Genomic DNA, 24147 nt, shown 5'->3' with positions numbered 1-24147 from the left:
AAAAAATACATTTTTGTGTAAATAAAGAAAACTACTGTATAATCAAAAACAACTTTTAATAACTTCAAAGAAATACTCTCGACCAGCAAGAGTAAATTTTTTACAATGCAGATTGCATTAACAAGTCAGTTTTAAGTATGTGTCACGAAACACCGAATCTTAAATTTTCACATATTAATATTCATTTACAAAGTAAAAAACATTAAAAAGTATCCATGTTTAACCATAAATACAATTTAATTAAATCAAAGAAGTTATGGAATGATAAAATGTGTCCATAAAAATGGATAAGTAATATTGTTCTTATTTTGGGAGTTAAGAGTAAGGAGTAACCTTTTTCTTATTCAGTCGTCGAAAAATCAACACACTAAAATATCAAAAAAGTGGCTGAGATATAGTAAAAATGGCAGCAAACATATATTCTGAAAAGGTAGTCAAGGTAGTAAAATATTATCAAATGGCAGCTTACTAAAATGTTACAAAAGGGCTGTATAAAAATTTAATTAAATCAAATGAGTTACGGAGTGATGAAATGTGTCCTTAAAAATAGATAAGTAACATTGTATCTTATTTTGGGAGTTATGAGTAAGGAGTAACTTTTTTGTTATTCAGTGGTCGAAAAATCAAAACAAAATAATTTCAAAAAAGCAATCCAGGACTCTGAGATATAGTAAAAATGGCAGCAAACATATGTTCTCAAAAAAGTAGCCAGGGTAGTAAAATATCAAATGGCAGCTTACTAAAATGTAATTAAAAAGGCTGTATGACAATTTAATTCAATCAAAGGAGTTACGGAGTGATAAATGTGTATCTTATTTTGGGAGTAAGGAGTAACCTTTTTGTTATTCAGTTGTCGAAAAATTAACACTAAAATATATAAAAAGCAGTCTAGGACACTAAGATATAGTAAAAATGGCAGCTTACTACAATGTTATTAAAAGGGCTGTATGATACAGTAGATCTATATATCCCTGATTTTTCTGTTAACCTTTCTGGATGTAAGCAAAGAAACTTCTGTAACTAAGCAAGAGTAATTAAAATTTTACAATATTTGTTTAATTATCTGCTAAGAGATAACAATTTAAAAAGCTAAGCAAATCCAAATAGATAAATTTTTCTGTTAATAACCTCTAGAAAATTTAATATTTCTTATTGTAAATAATAAATATACTTAAGTGTTTTTTTTTTTCACTTTTTAAGTATTTGCACCAAAAATCATTTATAGAATTTTATGATTGCTCTTTGATTTATGATTTATGTATCAGGCTAATATTGCTGCCATGTTTATCAGGTAATATTTTAATGATATAAGAAATGATCTATAAAACACAAAATTCATCAAAACATGAAGGTTTGCTTTTCAAGATTTGTGCTATAAAGATCTGCTACTGTATTTAAAATGTTAAAAAAAAAAAAGGGCAATGGGGTATTGAAATATTATCAAAAACGCAGAAAGATACAGAAATTTTGCCAATTAAAGGGAACAAGATACTGATGTTATCTAAGGGGTAGCATGGCACTGAAATATTATCAAAAGAACAGAAAAATACAAAAATTTTACAAGGTAACAAGATGTTGGAATGTTATCAAAACATCAAACATTCAATCAAAAAAAGATACCAAGATACTGATGTTACTAAAGGAGCAGCATAGTATTGAAATATTATCAAAAAGATACAGTAATTTTGTCAAAAAAGGTAATAAGATACTATAAGATGTTACTTGACAATAGAAAAACTTCACTTGCTTAAAAAAATATTAAGATGGTAATGAAAATCGACATGTTTCGAGCACTCAAAAGCAAATCTCATGTCTGTCATTACGTAAATGAAAACAAAAGTGATTTAAAACGAAAAACATAAACTTACCAACAAAAAAAAAAAAAAAATGGAAATGAAATATTGTGTCTTTCATATGAACACCAATTCTCTGGTCAGTGACACGAGTTTCCTCACTACTTCTCCATAGTGAAAGGAAATACATTTTGCTCTGATTTGCTTCTCTTGGCTACTGCAAGCTTTTTAACCTTTATTTTTCCTTTTCTGTTTCATTCTTGACTTCTAGGATTTTTCCAATTTTGCTTTTCACTTTCATTTTTTGGTTGGAAACTTTACATTTTCTATTTCAAATCACTTTTCACTATATGTTTACTTTTATTGCCATCTAAAAACTTTTTGAAGCAAATGAAGTTTTATATCATTAAGTACATCTTTCCGCTTCAGTTTCTTCAAATAATTTCTTCGAGGTACGGAATATATCAAAAGGGCATCACATTACGAAATTACCGTCAAAAAGGTAGTAATACAATACAAGTACTGTCAAAAAAGCAGCAGTGCACATAAGTATCCAGAAAAAAGCAACAAGATGCTATTCTATCATACAAACAGGAACTAGGTAGCATACCCTGCTTTCTGTATTGCAAAATTGGGTTCTATTTCTTTACAATACATGAAATGTAAATCAAATCTGATCAGGGGTATACTTAGACTTTACAAGTTATGGAATAATTCATAACAGCTATATACCCGCAGTGGTACTAATCTGCAAAAATAGCATTACAGATTAGAAGAAGAGAACAGGCATGCCTGGGCATCACATTAATTGAAAGGCTTGTTACAATGTGAAGTAAGGTCTAGTTTTGTTGCTAGAAAAGTTGAAAAGCAAATTTCATTCTTTATTATATAGCAACAAACTACACTTTGGAAACTTAAATTATATAAATATTTATTCTTTTGTTTTTTGCGGCACAGCCAAAGAAGATTTCACATTTAATCCTTTAGTTATCTTTCATTGACATGATATTATAAAATACATTTTAGAAAAATGGCCTTACTATTATAACGAAGGGAACACAGATTCCTGCTTCGGCTTTGTACAGATATCTATGATGGGCACTTAGCCAGTAAGGGAAATCAAGAAAAACTTTGTTTCCAATCAATTATGGACGACATAGAAAATGTAGCACTAAGGGAAAAGAAAAGAGGATTTGCGAAATGTGAGCAGAATGTGATGTTGCTTTCTGAATTACAACATACTTCTCATCTAGTCGAGACACATAATCATCAATAAATTCAAGAATTGTTCAAAATTGTTCAATTCAAAATTTTTTTTTCTTTGTTAAAGAGGAAACTATTATTAAAAAATTTCAGTTACAAATAAACTTTGCTTTTAAAAAAAACTTAAAAAAAGTTATTGTAACTAATATACATATATATAGCACAATAAATAAATACAAAAAGAGGAAAACGAAGAAAATTACTCGCGAGAATCTCGCATATTTTTTTTCTTTTCTAGCATTAAAAAATTACTACCACTAGAAATTCGAGCATTCTATAAATCAATTTCAAAATTCGCGAATTTCTCGCATTTTGGAAAAAGCTTCGCATTACGCCATTTAGAATAAAATCCCTTTCACTTTTCTTCCTGGATCTTTCATTATTTTCAACATCCACCCTGTTTTCTAGCTTCCTATCCAGTTTTGTTCAGAACCTATTCGAAAAACAGAACACAACCACGGAACTCCTTTCAGAACACATTTCTCTGCAACCATGTGTTTACCGTAGGTAAGGTTTCTTCATGTAAGATGTTCAAATTTTTTATGCACTAATGTAAGATGGACAAATACCTTGTAAAGGCAAAATTTTCTATGATGATGCACCAATAATATTCAATGCTTTAAAAAATAGAAGAAGTTAAAAATGCATTATTATTAAAGAAATGATTTTTTCTTTCAAGAGTTTTTGTGTTTTTTTAGTTTTTAGAAATCTCACATATCTTTTTGAAATCTCACCCTGTTTTTGAGAAAGGGTTAAAAATTCTCACCCATTTTTTTTTTCTATGATAAAAACACTGCAATAGTGTGAATAGTTAGTATATATATATATAAAAGTTAATTTAAATTTAGCAAAATAAAATATATTTCCTAAATTGTTATTGTTTAATTGTTAAGAAAACATAAAAAAAGAGAACATAATGTCCCAAGAAAAGGTTTTTTTAAAAAAAGTAAAGAACTGTAGGATTCAGGGAGAAAAAAAATTTTTTTTTTCTTGCATAAAAGTAGCCTTAATTCCTTGAAAAAGTATGTCCTAAGGTTTAAGATCAGCGAGGAAAATATCTTAATACACGAATTGTTAAATTTCAATAAATAGTATAGCCACAATTTTTTTTTTTTCAAATTTGTAACAATAACATAATATAAATAACATAGCACTTATACTGGCAGGTTCTAGAATCGATTGAAAATTGCCAAATATTAAACTAATATTATAACAAGCCATTCAATGTTCTTCTTTTTGTATAGATATTACATAAATTCTCAACATTATAAAAATCACAAATACAAGTAAATAACGCATAAACATTATTTTTCACAATACAATAACAATGCATAAGCATTATTCTTCACAATACAATAACAATGCAATGTATTATAGGAAATAAAATAGAATAATGCATAAAAGCAAGATATAAATAAATAAAATATGAACACTTTCTTAAATAGTGTAACACAAACTTTAAAAATGTGTAAAACATTTTAAAGTTACTAATAAAAAAATATCACAAGACTTATAAATATATTAAATAAAAAAATATATGTTCAAAACATAATTATTAGGCACAATAAAATAAGAAGGTAACAACGACAAACACACATAAAATATTCTAAAACTTGTTTGCAAGTAGAATTGATAAATTCATGAACATGTATAGCTTTTCACAAACAATTATTTTACAAATACACAGAAATTCATTCAGAATTTCACAATTTACTTTATAACATACAATGTTAATATAGTAATGAGAGTACCAGTACATAAAAGTCAGAATTGGGCATCAAATAATGCAAATCAGCCCCATTTTACGTCATGATACAATGCTGAGTTTCTAAAATTTCAAAAGTATTTTTTCTACTGTTAAAATGCTTTTTTTTTCCTTCCTACTGTTAAAATGCTTTTTTTTCTTCCTACTGTTAAAATGTTTGATGATTTAAAATCTATTAACTTAATTCGGAGGACTGAAAACAATTTAAAAAAGCTGAATTGCATAAAAACAGGAGTGCACAACCTATGACTAGTAGGTCAAGCATTTTGAATTATTTAATAAAATTTTTATTTAAATTTCCCTTATTAAATGTACAAAATTGAAAAAATTTACATCCTGGAAAAAATTACGGCTGTATTTTTTACGTAAAATAAATAAATAAAAACTATTATAAAGTTAAAAATTTAGCCTCTGTAATCACATTAATCTGATAATTTATATACTAAACCCTAAACTAATAACTATATTGAATAATTTTGCTTTTAATAAAATATAAAATTTATCTTTTCAGAAAAATATTTTTTAATGCCAATTTCTATGATCTCCTTGCACTAAAATTTGTATTTATTTTTATTAATTTAAAATTTGGATACAAATAGATGCAAAATCTAAATAAAAAATATTTTCATTAAATATTTATCTTTTATAATAATTTGCATGTGCATAAAAAAATTAATTTTTTTTAAAAATTATTTACAGTAAGTTAATTATATTTTAAAATAGTAAATATACATTTTAATGGTTATATAATCACTCACAATTATATAATTTAACTAGGAATCCAGCATATTTTCTTGTTTTAATAGCTCATGATACAAAAACAAAACATGTGAACCCCAGCGCAAATGCTGAATATTTCATGCAACATCTAGTTCTCAACTAAAATCTCAATACACCATAAAATGTACAGCGAAATTCTAACTTTTTACAGTAAAACCTAACTTATACACTGCATTTATAACATGCATGGACATTCATAGCGTTCATGCATGCTTCGACAGCATTAAAAACTATAAATGTATTAACAATCAATTAAAGAAAAGAATTCAAAATTTTATGAAATGAAAATTCAAGCAAGATTTTTTATGAAGTTCGCACTAACTGAAAATGTGCTATGGCACATTATGTTAGGATATCCCAGGGAAAAATCTTGATAACTCCAATTGCAGATACAATAATTCTTATGATGAATTTAAAATGTATAAATAGTAACAGGTTAAATCAAAATAATCATTTTGGCAGCAGAATTAAATGTAGAAAAATTTGTCCATTAGGTTAAATTGTTCGAGTTAAATCCATCGAGAAATAAAAATGTAACAGGAAAGTTCGAAAAGAAAACAATCTCGCCTAAAAGTGATAAGTGCCGTTATATATGACTTAACAGAATTACAAGTCATAAACCCAATTTTTTTTTTTTGTTAGCTTGATGTAGATAATAGATTTTTTTTTTACTTGTGTCCTATAGGAACATCACACCCTCAACAATGTTTAAAAAAACAAGTATAGTGCGGCTCTCAGGAGAACTCCTCCAGACACCCGTCTCGCGTCGTGACGGGTACTATGGTTACGAGGAAAGGTCACTTCAAATAGGGGTGTGGGCTGAATAGTTTTGTCTTAATCTTAGCGTAGGACCTCGAGAGTAAACCAATCTACACCTTCTTTCCTCTATTTTATCCCCATTAGAAATGTGCTGTCGTTTGTTACCATAGCAGCAGACAGCCCCGGACGTTCAGTCTGGAGGAGTTCTCCTCAAAGCCGCACTATACAATATACTGCAATGTGTACAAACCAAAGCTAACTGTGTAAGCAAATTTGTCAATAAGCTGTATAGTATGCCCTTTGGGAAAAAGCATCTGTAGAAATATTCAAAGAAAATATATTTGAGTCCTATGTGGCCATCCAGGTAGTTGGAATTATTCCCATATTTGAATAGATTCCGAGTTAATATACTTGCAGTAAAAATATTTACCAAATATGGATTTTATTTGATTTGTAGACTTCCTGGTAGTAGCTTGTGAGAAACTTTAAAAAAAAAAAAAAAGAAATCACACAAGAGGTCTAACTTGAAGGGTATAACTCGTAGAAACTTTAGAGCAAACCTCTTCATATTTTTGTTTTTTAATATTTGCAAGTTCATAGATAGACATGATCAGAGATAGCTGCAAGTTTTACCCTTTCAGTTTACAACCTCTAAGATGCAATTGAAATTTGAAGAACAATTTAGTATAGCACCAATATAAAAATCAACACAGAAGTATCAAGTTTGGATTTAACCTTAAAATTACGAAAGATCAGCTTTAAAATCTTAGAGCATGACATTCTGACGACATCCTACGGTTTAAAGAGGTATAAATAAATTGACAATCACGTAAAGTATCAGGTTCAACATCCCGTCCAAATAAGAACTCAGCTAGTAGGATCCAAGAAGTTTCAAACTTTTTTCCTTTAAATATATCATTAAGGTGATTCACACTTCCAGCCACACATTGGAAGAAATCTTTCTTGATGGTTTTCGGAGTAGCACGCCATAACTGTCTTAGATGAGCTTCTTCCACTATCCTTACCTCACTCTTAAACTCACCGTGAATGCATCGAACAATTACAGAAACAAGATAAGCGTAAACATTAATATCAATAAAATCCCACATCAAAGATATCGTAGGTACTAAAAAATCCTGTGCAGGCCAATTAGTTATCAACATCTCTAAGAGAGATTTACCATGTTCCTTAAAAACAAGTTTTTGTTGTTCCCAGTCCATGTGAGACATCAAAAAACATGTGATTTCTGTATACTGTTTAATGAGTGTTACATTTTTACGCACAGTGGAGCGAAAAGCGAAAGTAACCCAGAATGTTAAATTTTTTCCCTTTTCTTCTTCGGTCAGTTTATACCAGAAATAACGAACCGCTGATGCATTTCCATAGGATATAGATAACATTATCATAATTTCATGAATACTGCCATCAGTATTAATACTGTTGTCTTCAATATTTTTTAATATTGAAGATAACCTACCGAGATCATTTCTGATAACACACGTCCAATAGAGCTCTAAGCTGCTATCACAACCATCTTCAATAACTTTTTTGCTATACATATCCTTTTCGTATTCAAGCAACTGATCCCATAATTTATAAATTTGATGTTCAATACAATGGTGACAAGCTTTGGCATATAATTTGTGCACGATTCTGTGCTTAGCTATGAGTGTAGCCATTGTTTTAGATCTATCAATTGTACCACGATATGTCCATTGTAAAATATCGATGCTTTGAATAGAATTTACATCGTAGTCTTTGTAATAACAGTCCATTCTCCATTCCCAAATATGTTCGCCAACAGGTTTAATCAGATTTAAAATTTTCATTTCAATAGATTTTGGTAAACACAAAAGATTTACCTTTTCTTTCATTTCCATGACTGTATCATCAGAGCAATCTCGGTGGGCAAAATCCATAGTTCTTCTCCATCTGCGAAAAGCCCTTCTGTCAACTTCTCGCCAAAGCGCTATCACAATTTCAATAAGCGCCATTCTTTCCAAGGATGGTATAAGGAGATAGTTTATAATTCGATTGGTATTCTCAGTCGCTTCATAATTTGAGTCAGGAGATTTATTAACATCCATTTTCGCAGAATTTTTTGAGGGATGAACAGACACTAAACAAACAGAAGGGATTTCTTTTCAGGGTTGAGAAGTGCAAGTAAGCTGCTTTGAGAAATATCATGCTTATGTTATCCTCATTTATCTTCATGAAGTTAATCATTTCATTGATTTATAACTATGGATATCAAAAATATTACAATATTTTTAAGAACATAATTAAAATTTTGCCGTTGCATTAATGAGGTAAACTTATAAAAATGTTAAAATCAAATAAAAAAAAGAGTTATCATTGTGCACAAAAATAGACAGCACGAAGCATAACAAATAAGATATGATATGAGATGAATCGCCAAATTCTCTGGCGATAAAACTCATTTTCGGATTAAACTCATTTTTATAGGCATGATAATGCCTAAAACTGAGTTTTAAAATAATTTAATGGGATTTTTATTCCTTGAAAATTGGGTTTTTAAGACAATGCAAAATTTGAAAATCATTCATTGATTTAAAAAAATTTCATTTGGGAGGAAAAATCTCGCTAACTTGCCATTAGTCTCCCAAAAAAGTTTAACACCGTATTAAAGCCTAGTTAATCTAACTTATAAGTTAAGCACTTAAACTATTTTTTTGACCGGAGGACTTTGAATAACACATTTGACATTTATATATTTCCAGCATTCACAAAAATGAAGTAAAAATTGAATTGCTAAAGGGTCAGTAATCAATATAAAAGCTTTAGGAAAAAATAAAAATTTTATGAAAACCTGATGAACAGCAACAAAGGGAAGAAAATAGTTCAAATGATCCTCAAAACCAGAGTGTTTAATAGGCTAGGCATAGGTGGATGAAACGTGTAGGGAAGAAGATTCTCTTTCTGCCATTATCAAGGGTGATGATTGCCGAACACCTTGCTACTCTTAAATCTGCGAAATAATTAAAAATTGGGTGCAAAATAAATTTAAAAAAAAAAAAAAAAAAAAATTTATTTCAGTAGTTTGTAAATATTGGGTTGTTCGGAAAGTAATTTCGTTTTTTTTGTGGGAAAATGAAAGACAATTTTCGTATAATGAATAAATATTTTATTAAATTATTTATTGACCATTCTGGTCTAACACCTTTTGCCATCTTTCTGGTAGTAGCATGATTCCACGCTCATAAAATTTTTGGTCATTGCTGGCAAAAAAAACTGATCCAGGTGATTTTTGACCTCTTCATTTGAAGTAAAGGTTTTACAGTCTAAAAGAAAATTTAGTGACCGGAACAAATAATAATCCGAATGTGCTAGATCTGGAGAATATGTTGGGTGTGACAGTGTATCCCATTCAAGCTGTAAAAGCTTTTGGCGAGTGATCAAACTTGTATGAGATCTCGCATTATCTTGGTGTAACATCATACATTTTCTGTTGATTAATTCTGGCCTTTTCTGTTGAAGAGCATCATTCAGTTTGTCCAGCTGACGACAGTAGACTTCCGAATTAAGTGTTGTGTTACCAGGTGAAAGGTCAAAAAAACTATTCCTTTAAAATCCCGCCAAACAGTCAGCATCACCTTTTTTTGATGGATATTGGCCTTCGAAATGCTTTGAGCGGGTTCATCTTTTTTGCTCGATGATCTCTTGCGTTTGACATTGTTATAGACAACCCATTTTTCGTCCCCAGTAATGATGAGCTTCAAAACTGGATCATTTTTGGCTCCATGGTGGCTCGCTTCTCAAACGTTTGAAGCGAATCACAGACGTCAACGCGACGACGCAAATTTCACTCCATCAGAACATGAGGAACCCATTTTTCGAGCTTAAACCCAGGCCTTTCAAGCGGTCATAAACAGTTGAATTCAATAAATTTAACCTCTCACCGATCTCACGCGTTGTTATTCGCTGAATTGCATCGACTAATGCCTTTATCAGCTTCAGCGGGCATTCCAGAACATGGTGCATCTTCGACATCAAAATTGCCGGATCGAAATTTTTTCAGTCACTGGCGTACTGTCAACACATCTTCTCCATACACATCGGTAAATTTCTTTCTGGCATGAACAGCATTTTTACCTTTTCTATAGTAAAAAAGTAAAATATGACGAAAATGCTGTTTATTGCTCTCCATATTTATAAGGGCACCAACCAAAAAATTTTTCATACACAAGCCTTGCTATATCAGCTCTCAAAACATATAATGATAATGTGGCTTAAGTGTAAAGTTGGGTTCGAAAAAATACAATTAAATCCTCTGTCGGAAAAACGAAATTACTTTTCGAACAACCCGATATATAGATCCCACATATTTTTCGACCACTACACTTTGAAGATAGATAGGTAATTTATTTACGTCGCACTGGAACTTCATAGTGAGCTATCAGCGACTGTCTGGGAAAAATCCCTAACGGTGATCCGAAGGCATTACATGCCATCACAATTTAAATCCTCTGCTGAGGAGATGGCTCCTTAGCTTTGGTGGCCAAATGAATCTGCGAGAGAATCAGAGCACTTTACGGTAAAACAGTTTAACGAGGACCAATACCACAGTCCCTCGGTTAAGCAGACAGCTCAAAGTGGTCGCCCATGCACTTAATGATTGCAACCAATGACGTCAGTGTTCTCGTGAGAACCACGTCCTTGAGATTAGTCCATTGCGAGGCTTGCCAAAAGTACCAAAAAAAAAAAATTCTTTTTCTAAAAACAAATTCTCTTGATTTTTTTCCTTCTTTTATCATTGAGTGAAATCATTTTCTATTGACCACTTTTATTACAATCCTGAAAGCAGAGCCTGATCTGCAAATCTCGGGGCTTATATATGTTGAATATTATTTCAACAGTTACGTAATGTTATTTTAATAATTTCAGTTATCTTCTCTTTTATAATAGAAGAAATGTTATGTTCCTTAACATTTAATGTTGGTCATTTCAACAGGTACATAGCATTATTTAAATAATTTCAATTATTTCATTATTTTAAATAAAGTATCCACTTCGCATTCGTTTTACTTTCAAACGCCGACAGGCATTGTTTCAGTTCAGGCAACCAGGGAAACGAGTCTGCACATATTAAAAATATTTTATTAATATACAATATAGTTATACACGTCTTGCTATAATGCACATATAATTCGAATAATGTTTTTAAAACTTTTTGCTTCCAATTATTTATTTTTATTTTTACATTTTAACTATTAATATTATTTCAATATTTAGATGTTTATATTCAATAATTTATACGATTCAAGAAGATTACCGCCTTATCCCTTTCATGTTTTCAACTTCCGAAAGTTAATGACTATAGTTATAGTAAATCCAGCTATAGTAAACTAACAAAAAAATGTGTCTTTAAAGAAGCAACTCGCAACGCTCTTCAGTAATCACAGACTATGCGCCATCTATAATGTTATTTTCCGGTCAATAAAGTTGTTGTTGTTCATTTACGTCGCACTAGAGCTTCACAATGGGCTATTGGCGACGGTCTGGGAAACATCCCTGAGGATGATCCGAAGACATGCCATCACAATTTTGATCCTCTGCAGAGGGGATGGCACCCCTGCTTCGGTAGCCCGACGACCTGCACGCGAAGTCGAGCACTTTACGGTAGAACAGTTTAACGAGGACCAATACCGAACACTCTCGGTCCCTACGCAGACTGATCCAAGTGATCCCCCACCCGCACACTGATCATAGCCAGTGATGCTTGACTTCGGTGATCTGTTGGGAACAGTGTCTTAACGATCAGTCCACTGCGGGACTCCGGTCAATGAAAACGGGATAAAGAAATATTTTTATCGTTTAGATAAATTTAAACTTCATAAACGCATACTTGCTTGATTTTGAAAATCTGATGATGTTTCAAAATTGAGTTTTCATTGTATGCATACAACTCAACAATAATTTAGAGTTTAAAAACACCAAAATGAGTGCGAAAAAGAGACTGTTGATAAATACCTGCCTTAAATATAGTAAATTAAAAAAAGGCAACAAAAGAAGTTAAAAAAGTAATAAAAATAAGTACGTTAAAAAGGCAATTCTAGAAAGAAAGAAAAAAAAAAAAACTCAAAGAGTAGATACACAATAATTTTGTGCTATATTTCTAACTAAACGCTTTTTTTTCCTTTAAAAAATCAAACCAAAAAAAGTCCGTTTTCAAAGATAAACATATGAAAAAGGCAAAGAAGAGAAGAAAAGGCGGGGACTGCCTGGTTGGTAGGGCACTGGGCCCATGTCCAAGAGTTCGTGGATTCGATCATCATCGGCTGAAGACTCCCAGTGTAGTAAATGGCGACTGATGCACGTTAAATCCTTCCAGTCGCAAAGTCCTCCCTGTTCCCATAACAAATCAATACCTATGGGAGTACTGATCCAGCAGTTTCCTTGTCTTCTGGATTGGTTTAAAATTAGAAGGCTACGGAGTTGAACATTAGTAGTTGTAAACCCAAAATTGGGTCGGCTGTTCAACGACGGATATAATATAAAAAAAGGAAGAGGAAAAAATGTGAGAAGAGAAAGCTACATGAATAGTTTCCTAGAATAACATCCGCGGTAGTACTTGCACCAAGCTCACGCCACCATTACGCAATTTAAAAGTGTGAATAATAAGAATTGAAAATTAAGCATCAAATGACATTCTCAAAAGTTGCTAAGTTCTCACTAATATCACGATAATTAGAAGTGGAAAAATTTTGGAATTAAAAGAGAAAGGTCAGGTAATACCTTTAGCAGTTCCAAGTTATCACCATTATCAAAATATTAAGAATTCGGAAATGTAAGGATTGAAAGAAACAAAAACATCAAATCACATCCTCAACAGTTACTAGTTCTCATAATTATCACGATAATTTGAAGTAGAAAAATGTTATGATTGAAAGGGAAACGACAAATTACATCCGCAGTTGTTCCAAGTTATCAATATTTTCAAAAGAATTAGAAGTACTAAAATTGTAGGACTTCAAAAATTGCCAAATTATATCGTCATTAGTTCCAAATCATCACCACTATCAAAAGATTTCGAGGTCGAAAATATAATAAGGATTGAAAGAAAAACACCAAATGACATCTTCAGAGCTATGCGAAGATAGCCCCCGAAAATGAGGAAAATAAAAAATTCAAACTGCATTCGTTTGACCATTTTTTGACCACAAATGACCACCCTTTAAGTTTTTTTGACCACCCTTATTTTGGACACAATCCCAAAAATTAAATTCGGAGGCTAACTTCGCATCTTTTCGAAAAATATATAAAAATCCAATTTTTATATTGTATTCGTTTGACCACTTTTTGACCACAAATGACCACCCTTTAAATTTTTTTGACCACCCTTATTTTGGACATAATCCTGAAAATTAAATTCGGGGGCTAACTTCGCATTTTCACGCCAAATGAATAAAAATCAAATTTTTATATTGTATTCGTTTGACCACTTTTTGACCACAAATGACCACCCTTTAATTTTTTTTGACCACCCTTATTTTGGACACAATCCCAAAAATTAAATTCGGAGGCTAACTTCGCATTTTTTCGAAAAATCTTTAAAAATCCAATTTCTGTATTGTATTCGTTTGACCACTTTTTGACCACAAATGACCACCCCTTAATTTTTTTTGACCACCCTTATTTTGGACATAATCCTGAAAATTAAATTCGGGGGCTAACTTCGCATTTTCACGCCAAATGAATAAAAATCAAATTTTTATATTGTATTCGTTTGACCACTTTTTGACCACAAATGACCATCCTTTAATTTTTTTTTGACCACCCTTATTTTGGACACAATCCCAAAAATTAAATTCGGAGGCTAACTTCGCATTTTTTCGAAAAATATATAAAAATCCAATTTTTATATTGTATTCGTTTGACCACTTTTTGACCACAAATGACCACCCTTTAAATTTTTTTGACCACCCTTATTTTGGACATAATCCTAAAAATTAAATTCGGAGGCTAACTTCGCATTTTTTCGAAAAATATATAAAAATCCAATTTTTATATTGTATTCGTTTGACCACTTTTTGACCACAAATGACCACCCTTTAATTTTTTTTGACCACCCTTATTTTGGACATAATCTTAAAAATTAAATTCGGGGGCTAACTTCGTATTTTTTCAAAAAATTGATAAAAATCCAATTTTTATATTGTTTTTGTTTGACCACTTTTTGACCACAAATGACCACCCTTTAATTTTTTTTGACCTCCCTTATTTTGGACACAATCCCAAAAATTAAATTCGGAGGCTAACTTCGCATTTTTTCAAAAATAGATAAAAATCCAATTTTTATATTGTTTTTGTTTGACCACCTTTTGACCACAAATGACCACCCTTTAATTTTTTTGACCACCCTTATTTTGGACATATTCCTAAAAATTAAATTCGGGGGCTAACTTCGCATTTTCATGAAAATAAATAAAAATCAAATTTTTATATTGTATTCGTTTGACCACTTTTTGACCACAAATGACCACCCTTTAATTTTTTTTGACCACCCTTATTTTGGACACAATCCCAAAAATTAAATTCGGGGGCTAACTTCGCATTTTTTCGAAAAATATATAAAAATCCAATTTTTATATTGTACTCGTTTGACCACAAATGACCACCCTTTAATTTTTTTTGACCACCCTTATTTTGGACATATTCCTAAAGATAAAACTGGCGTGAAGTTAGTCCTCAAAATTCAGGAAAATAACAAATTTCAACTGCACTCGTTCAACTCGTTCAACTGCACAACATTTTTGACTACAAATGACGACCTTGAAGTTTTTCCGACAATTCTTATTTCAGTCTTTCTTTTAGCGATATCAATATAATATATTTTAATTATAGCTGACATCTAAACGTAGTAATGATCAAAAACTTTTTCTTGCAATATAAAAATTTTAAAAATAAATTCCAAAATGACTATGTACTTCAAATGCAATGATTATAATCCATAAAAACGAGGAATGCTAAAAACTATATGTATTAGTTTTGTTCACATTAATCGTATCTTTATTTTCTGCAATGTTATTTTAAAATTGTTTTACAAGTAGAAAAATAAAAGTTTAATAAGATGTAGTAAATCTAAAACATTTCTAAAACAATTATTAAGTAGTTATACTGTTTAAAAACATTTTTCTCAATAATGATATATAAAATTTAACATATTTCCTCTATAAAAGAGTAGAAATAGTTTCATAGCAATAAAGTTATTTTAGAAACCAACCATAACACCTTTTTCTCCAGTGGTGTATTAGCTCTCATCAATATTATATATATATATAGATAGTAAATAGTTATTCTTCTCTAGCCATGGTACATAAAATTAGTTATATATTAAATTAGCATACAATAACAAGTATTATTTAGCTTTACTATCTAAGAATTCTTCATTAGCATTTAGGCATTTTATTTTAAAAAACATTGATTTTTGTAAAATATAGAAATAATTATATACAAAATAGAAACACATATCTTATCACTATATTAAATTAAATTCTCAAATCTAAGAGTAGCTAAGAATTCTTCATTAGCATTTAGGCATTTTATTTTTAAAAACATTGATTTTTGTAAAATATAGAAATAATTATATACAAAATAGAAACACATATCTTATCACTATATTAAATTACATTCTCAAACTGACATAACTTTAATTTATGCAAAAACAATGGAGAAAACAATTTCAAACAAACTGCACAAAACTTACCAATACTATTTACAATCGGGTCTTAATCATTATTAGAATTTTAGCAATTACAAATAGAAAGGTATTTTTTTCACAATTTTGTAACCAAATAAATGTGTTAAATAATTACTCTAATACAAGTAAGAACATATGTAAAGTATGTACAAATGAAATGAGATAAAGACAGATTGTTAAAAGCACTAAAAAAAACATGAAATAGAAGTAAATCCAATCGTGTATTAACACATTTTTCAAAAGGTATTCTTTCATGAATCATTTCGTTACTATTTTAACAATTGAACAATTCGAAGTCTCGTAGACCCATTGAAATTTAAGTTTCAGAAAAGACAAATATTTTAATATTTATAATTTAATATCAAAACTTTCTTTTTCGTATTTTACAATTTAAATAATTTTCAATTGTTAAGAAAGCGAACACCTTGAAATCTTTTGATCTTATGATCAAATTGAAAATCCGATCAAATGATCATTAGCTATTAAGAAAATATGTTTTCTTTCTGTGCACTACATTAAACAACTACTTATGAAAAATTCGAACAGTATTTAAAAAGATTAATTCGACTAATCTTCATAATTTGTATAGACCAAAATATGTGGATTAATTTTTTTATTTAATGAATCATTTAAAAGTTTACGTTCACCTAGCATATCATCTCGTATTTCCCAGGAATTCCGTATTCGTCTGCAAAAGGAAATATAATGTCCTATTGAATTGTGTTCGATTGGTCCCATATACTGTACGAATCCAGCTAATATATACTGCTGTTTCTGAATCAATATTTTTTCTGGTATATCTTGAAGTACCGTCTGTTCATTGTGATGTTGGCGAAACTGTTGAACAATTTCTGACATTTCAGTTTTTTATCCAAGAAATATTGTTCCACAAAGGTTTCAATGTGCTCTTTCAAACATAGCTCAATAATTTCATCATAAGGAATTTCAATCAAAGTATAATCTTTCTTCAAAATTCCACAGTGAGGACACATGCCAGTTTCGATTGCTGATGGAGTTACTTTAAACAACTGATTTATAATTGATCCAATATTAATTGCGCAGTTTAAAATACTGCAGTTATCGCTATTTATTATATTCATTAAAATTAGAGCTCTATCTTTGTAGAAATTTCTTGTAAAACCAGCTGTTGCATAATTTTTTATGAATGAAAATATTTGTTCATCATTATTGATATCATTTAATTTTAAAAAATAATGCCTGTTATCCATGTAAGCTGTAGACATTATTTCCACTATGGAATCAAATGCACATGTATTTCGAATTTCCATTAATCTTGTCCCAATATATAGAGCAGACTGAATGTTACCATTCCTTATAATAGAATTTTGTTTTTTTCTGATGGGTCGATTATGTATGAAAGATATTTCTGGACAAGGTGTTAGGTATTTCCCTCTTTTTTTATTATTTTGCTTTAGTGAAATTTTTAAGTTTTCTTCATCTGCATTCGTATTATTGGAATGGCCACATTTTTCTAAAACGGTTTTTCTAAAACGGTAAAACTTTTGAAAAATGTGTTAATACACGATTGGATTTACTTCTATTTCATGTTTTTTTTAGTGCTTTTAACAATCTGTCTTTATCTCATTTCATTTGTACATACTTTACATATGTTCTTACTTGTATTAGAGTAATTATTTAACACATTTATTTGGTTACAAAATTGTGAAAAAAATACCTTTCTATTTGTAATTGCTAAAATTCTAATAATGATTAAAACCCGATTGTAAATAGTATTGGTAAGTTTTGTGCAGTTTGTTTGAAATTGTTTTCTCCATTGTTTTTGCATAAATTAAAGTTATGTCAGTTTGAGAATGTAATTTAATATAGTGATAAGATATGTGTTTCTATTTTGTATATAATTATTTCTATATTTTACAAAAATCAATGTTTTTAAAAATAAAATGCCTAAATGAAGAATTCTTAGCTACTCTTAGATTTGAGAATTTAATTTAATATAGTGATAAGATATGTGTTTCTATTTTGTATATAATTATTTCTATATTTTACAAAAATCAATGTTTTTTAAAATAAAATGCCTAAATGCTAATGAAGAATTCTTAGATAGTAAAGCTAAATAATACTTGTTATTGTATGCTAATTTAATATATAACTAATTTTATGTACCATGGCTAGAGAAGAATAACTATTTACTATCTATATATATATAATATTGATGAGAGCTAATACACTACTGGAGAAAAAGGTGTTATGGTTGGTTTCTAAAATAACTTTATTGCTATGAAACTATTTCTACTCTTTTATAGAGGAAATATGTTAAATTTTATATATCATTATTGAGAAAAATGTTTTTAAACAGTATAACTACTTAATAATTGTTTTAGAAATGTTTTAGATTTACTACATCTTATTAAACTTTTATTTTTCTACTTGTAAAACAATTTTAAAATAACATTGCAGAAAATAAAGATACGATTAATGTGAACAAAACTAATACATATAGTTTTTAGCATTCCTCGTTTTTATGGATTATAATCATTGCATTTGAAGTACATAGTCATTTTGGAATTTATTTTTAAAATTTTTATATTGCAAGAAAAAGTTTTTGATCATTACTACGTTTAGATGTCAGCTATAATTAAAATATATTATATTGATATCGCTAAAAGAAAGACTGAAATAAGAATTGTCGGAAAAACTTCAAGGTCGTCATTTGTAGTCAAAAATGTTGTGCAGTTGAACGAGTTGAACGAGTGCAGTTGAAATTTGTTATTTTCCTGAATTTTGAGGACTAACTTCACGCCAGTTTTATCTTTAGGAATATGTCCAAAATAAGGGTGGTCAAAAAAAATTAAAGGGTGGTCATTTGTGGTCAAACGAGTACAATATAAAAATTGGATTTTTATATATTTTTCGGAAAAATGCGAAGTTAGCCCCCGAATTTAATTTTTGGGATTGTGTCCAAAATAAGGGTGGTCAAAAAAAATTAAAGGGTGGTCATTTGTGGTCAAAAAGTGGTCAAACGAATACAATATAAAAATTTGATTTTTATTTATTTTCATGAAAATGCGAAGTTAGCCCCCGAATTTAATTTTTAGGAATATGTCCAAAATAAGGGTGGTCAAAAAAAATTAAAGGGTGGTCATTTGTGGTCAAAAGGTGGTCAAACAAAAACAATATAAAAATTGGATTTTTATCTATTTTTTGAAAAAATGCGAAGTTAGCCTCCGAATTTAATTTTTGGGATTGTGTCCAAAATAAGGGAGGTCAAAAAAAATTAAAGGGTGATCATTTGTGGTCAAAAAGTGGTCAAACAAAAACAACATAAAAATTGGATTTTTATCAATTTTTTGAAAAAATGCGAAGTTAGCCCCCGAATTTAATTTTTAAGATTATGTCCAAAATAAGGGTGGTCAAAAAAAATTAAAGGGTGGTCATTTGTGGTCAAAAAGTGGTCAAACGAATACAATATAAAAATTGGATTTTTATATATTTTTCGAAAAAATGCGAAGTTAGCCTCCGAATTTAATTTTTAGGATTATGTCCAAAATAAGGGTGGTCAAAAAAATTTAAAGGGTGGTCATTTGTGGTCAAAAAGTGGTCAAACGAATACAATATATAAATTGGATTTTTATATATTTTTCGAAAAAATGCGAAGTTAGCCTCCGAATTTAATTTTTGGGATTGTGTCCAAAATAAGGGTGGTCAAAAAAAATTAAAGGATGGTCATTTGTGGTCAAAAAGTGGTCAAACGAATACAATATAAAAATTTGATTTTTATTCATTTGGCGTGAAAATGCGAAGTTAGCCCCCGAATTTAATTTTCAGGATTATGTCCAAAATAAGGGTGGTCAAAAAAAATTAAGGGGTGGTCATTTGTGGTCAAAAAGTGGTCAAACGAATACAATACAGAAATTGGATTTTTAAAGATTTTTCGAAAAAATGCGAAGTTAGCCTCCGAATTTAATTTTTGGGATTGTGTCCAAAATAAGGGTGGTCAAAAAAAATTAAAGGGTGGTAATTTGTGGTCAAAAAGTGGTCAAACGAATACAATATAAAAATTTGATTTTTATTCATTTGGCGTGAAAATGCGAAGTTAGCCCCCGAATTTAATTTTCAGGATTATGTCCAAAATAAGGGTGGTCAAAAAAATTTAAAGGGTGGTCATTTGTAGTCAAAAAATGGTCAAACGAATGCAGTTTGAATTTTTTATTTTCCTCATTTTCGGGGGCTATCTTCGCATAGCTCATCTTCAGCAGTTCTGTGTTCTTATTATTGCAAGAATTAGAGTTGAAACATGTTAGAACAAAATGTTTCAATTTGAAGACCAAACGATTGGAACAATTGCAAGGAAAAACATTTCCATTATTTGTTCTTGTTAGGTATTGAGTTTCGCGACTTTTTTTTCATGCCTACTTTCTTTCTTTTATTTTATTTATGCTTCATTTTTCAAAATGATACAAGCGTATGAACAAAGCTTAAACCAATTATAAGAAGAAACCTGTAAGGTAGAATGTATGTTTTGATGTTTTTGGAATGATCAAAAGAAGTTTATGTTTACATTTGCAAATAAAATTGTTGCTTTGAGTCAAGTACCTCTGAATAAATGGAAGAATTATGAAACGCTTTTGAGCAAGATTCTTTGAATTTCAAATTAGACGGTGCGAATTGTAAAATAATTATCTTTTCTTCCGAAATTTAAGAAGCTTTAATAGTTATTTTATTTTTGTGAAGAAAAATCGATTTCCACGAACATTTTTTGATTTGCAAAATGAACCAATGTGCTAAATTTAGATCAGTAACATCAATATATCTTTTTTCATTTTAATACTTGAAATCTTGAAATAACTAGTCTCACATGTAATATTTTCCAAAAGTTTTATACTAGATAAAAAAAATTATAATAGCTCTAAAGCTCCGATTTCATTTCCTAGACACACATATAATTTTTTTCTTCATATTTTAATATTTCAGGTCACGTTTTATGGAACCTTGAATCCTAAATAATCCAGTTTTTTTAAAATTTAATTATCGAAATTTATTTGAAAATGTTACGACAACCTTTAAAACTAAAATTAATTATATTGCCTAGATTTTTTTAGATTTCCAAGTAGAGTTGAACCTGACCTTTAAATATATTCAGATAGCAGAACCTTATTAGAATAACAGATTTAGGCATCTTTTCACCTGTGTATCATTACCGAACCCAATTTCCCCCCTTTCCTCATCATACCCATCATAGTGAAAACAACTTCTTATTTATTTATTTTGGAAATTTGTGTTACGAATTCGTCGATTTACTTTCCAACATTCTTATGGGTTTTTTTTAAAAATATTTCCCTTTGAAATGTTTTTTCTTTATAACTGTCACACAAAGAGAAAACAGATACTTATTTATGCATTGTTATAATTTATGTTTCGAATTATGTTTTCGAATTTATGTTCGAAACCAACCAGCATTTTTTGAAAAGATTTTCTAAAATAATATTTTCCTTTTCCCTATAATTCCCCTGTGCCTTGCTTCCCCAGCCTAAAAAGCTCATAGCAAAACCAAATTAGTAGATAAAAATTTTCTTTACACAAGATCTCGCATCACGGTGAAAGCCTGGTTTGCGAGAAATAAAAACCTCTACAATGACAGTTAACCCCTTGGGAACGGTTGATTTAGAATAGCATTCGTACAAAATAGGGATCAGGACGTAATTAAATAAAAAACGGTAACTTAAATGTAGTCGTTTCTAATTTGACAGATTTACTTTGCTTTTATTTTAATTATTGTTAGTTTAATCATATATATAATCAATGTTAATTCAAAGTATAACTAAATAGTTTTATTTTGAACAAAGTAATGGTGAATTAAATAAATCAAACAATTATAACTCCGCCCACAAATAAATGCTAAACAATTACTTTGATTACCAGTTTTATCTTGTTACCCTGATTGATACGGTTTTATGCTGGCACGTATTTGTGACAGTCGGCGCGAAAGGGTTAAATTCGATGAAATTGATCACTATCTTAACTCAACGCTTTTTTTTTCTTCAAGGATGCTATAAAATGTACAACATTTAGATTACACCCGACTTAAATTATTTTGGAAGCAGAAGAAAGTCAAACAGGGAATCATTAAAATAATGGAACGCCTTTTCCTTACAAGGGAACTTGACTAGACGGCGTCAACAAATGTGTGCTTTACAATCAACTACATTTCATGTAATGCATGAATTGTATCTGTTAACAATTTTCTGTATGCTAATAACATTATTATTTTTAATATTTTTATATTTATTTACTTATTTATTTATTTTTATCTTGTAAACCTTTGCAAATACTGTATTTGTGTTCTTCAGAAATGATTTTTGAATTTTCGATTCAAAAATTTCAATTCAAAATATTGTTCAAAATTCAAAAATTTCGATTCAAAAATATTGTTCAAAATTTTGTCAAATTTTCTAACTACTCATGTTTTGAGTTTCCTCTTGCTTGTGGATTTTTCCTTACGGCTGCCTCGCCGTAACTCTTCTTTTTGAAATTGTATCTGTTTTCATGGGCTTCGGACAAATTCTGGTACTTTTCATCATCACAATATGTTTGTTACTTTTTTTTTTAAATTGATGTGTCGCCTTATGTTTGAACACTCAAACTCCTTAATTCTATTTTCTGAGTAACTACTATTGTTAATTTTAAGATTTCACTAAATTCTTTGAAGCTTTCTGGTGTTGCCATGGATCGCCACCAAGCTTACATTTTTGAAACCTTTTTTTTCTCTTGCTGGGAGGTCACGTACGCGCACTTAGAGCCTACAGTATTCTCCGGATGCCCCCTGACGGGAGCGGGACGGGGTTAAGCTTTGATAAAATGTACAACCAGTGACTTTAACAAAGTATTAAACTTTGAATTTATAGACACAAATGCAAAGTTTAGTCCTGCCACATCTCTCTCTATTAGTGATGGTGTAACATTTTAATCCCAATTAAGACTTTTGTTTCAAATTTAGACAAACTGTGCCTCCTGCCCCTGCGAATCCCGGCTACCGGGGAGAGGCGAGGGTGTGCACAGAGAGTTACCAACTTATTTGTAATTATTGTAAATTATTTTTTATTTTTTCCATTTTCTGGAACATATATTTTTCGATTAATGCTTATTTTCCTTTGCTATTTACACATATTCAAGGGCACCAGCAGAATAATATAAAAGGGGGTGCAACCCTCTAACAAACTAATCCCCCCCCCCAAAAAAAAAATTTAAAAATATACTGTTACTACATTTTGTTTTGTTATTACATACTAGGGGGCTAAGCCCCCTGTTCGCTGCCGCTCACCAACCCCGATTATTGCATCTCAATAATTGTCTTTTCTTAGCAGAAAACAATTTTTCTATTAAAGTTAAAATTATTCACTTAACATATATGTACTGAAAGGAATTCTGTTTACTTACTCTTGTGCCTCTACTTCCCACGTCTAAATATTACTCTCAAATATTACTTTACCCAAATATTAGATCTTTGGGTGAACGGAAGTGATTTTACGAAGTAATCATTTTTTAAAATAACATTTATATTCGTATTGTTCAAACAAATTTGATGAGTTCACAACCATAATTTAATACTCTTCGCTAATAGTAGCAGTACTGGAAAATAAATTTAAATTAGGGATACAAAAATATTTAAAGAAAAACAATTCGCGATCGCAACGAACTATAGGGGGCGTTGTTGTATGAGACGGATACCTGCGATTTCTATATGAATAGTGATTCAGTTACTTTAGAGACGTCTTTAATGTAGCACGTAGCATTGCAACGTTCCTTCTTTATTGTGGCTAATTAAATTTAAAAAAGAAAAATGTTTGATATTCTTTCTTATGCAAACGAAAACAAAATGGTATCTCTTTTTATTAGAGAAGGAATATTCAAAACACTTCGGAACAATATTTGTACATTAACAGAAAAAAATATGTATATTCTTATAAGAGTTAAAACCTAATGCCTGAGAAATAGTTTTACTAAATTTAATGATATAACATGAAAGGCCCATTTAAACTTTACATTCCATTGTTTTAAGAATCATATTACTTCAAAAATTAAAATGT

General features: G+C 29.9%; 1 protein-coding gene across 1 annotated transcript; it reads right to left on the bottom strand.

Annotated features, from left to right (window-relative positions):
- Nucleotides 1–39: 39 nt before the first annotated feature.
- On the bottom strand, nt 40–8549 carry LOC139426369 (uncharacterized). Its single transcript, XM_087164265.1, has one exon. It carries the CDS (start codon nt 8445–8447, stop codon nt 7119–7121), a length of 1329 nt encoding a protein of 442 aa, XP_087020391.1. The 5' UTR covers nt 8448–8549; the 3' UTR covers nt 40–7118.
- Between the last annotated feature and the right edge of the window lie 15598 nt (nt 8550–24147).

Source organism: Parasteatoda tepidariorum, chromosome 5 (assembly GCF_982258835.1).
Source record: "Parasteatoda tepidariorum strain Cologne lab strain chromosome 5, Ptep-v5.0, whole genome shotgun sequence".
NCBI lineage: Eukaryota > Metazoa > Arthropoda > Arachnida > Araneae > Theridiidae > Parasteatoda > Parasteatoda tepidariorum.
The sequence above is the reverse complement of the archived record's forward strand: the minus strand, read 5'-3'. Positions and strand labels throughout refer to the sequence as shown.

Coding starts and splice junctions, on each gene's coding strand:
- LOC139426369 (XM_087164265.1), bottom strand. CDS start 8,447: ATGGATGTTAATAAATCTCCTGACTCAAATTATGAAGCGACTGAGAAT.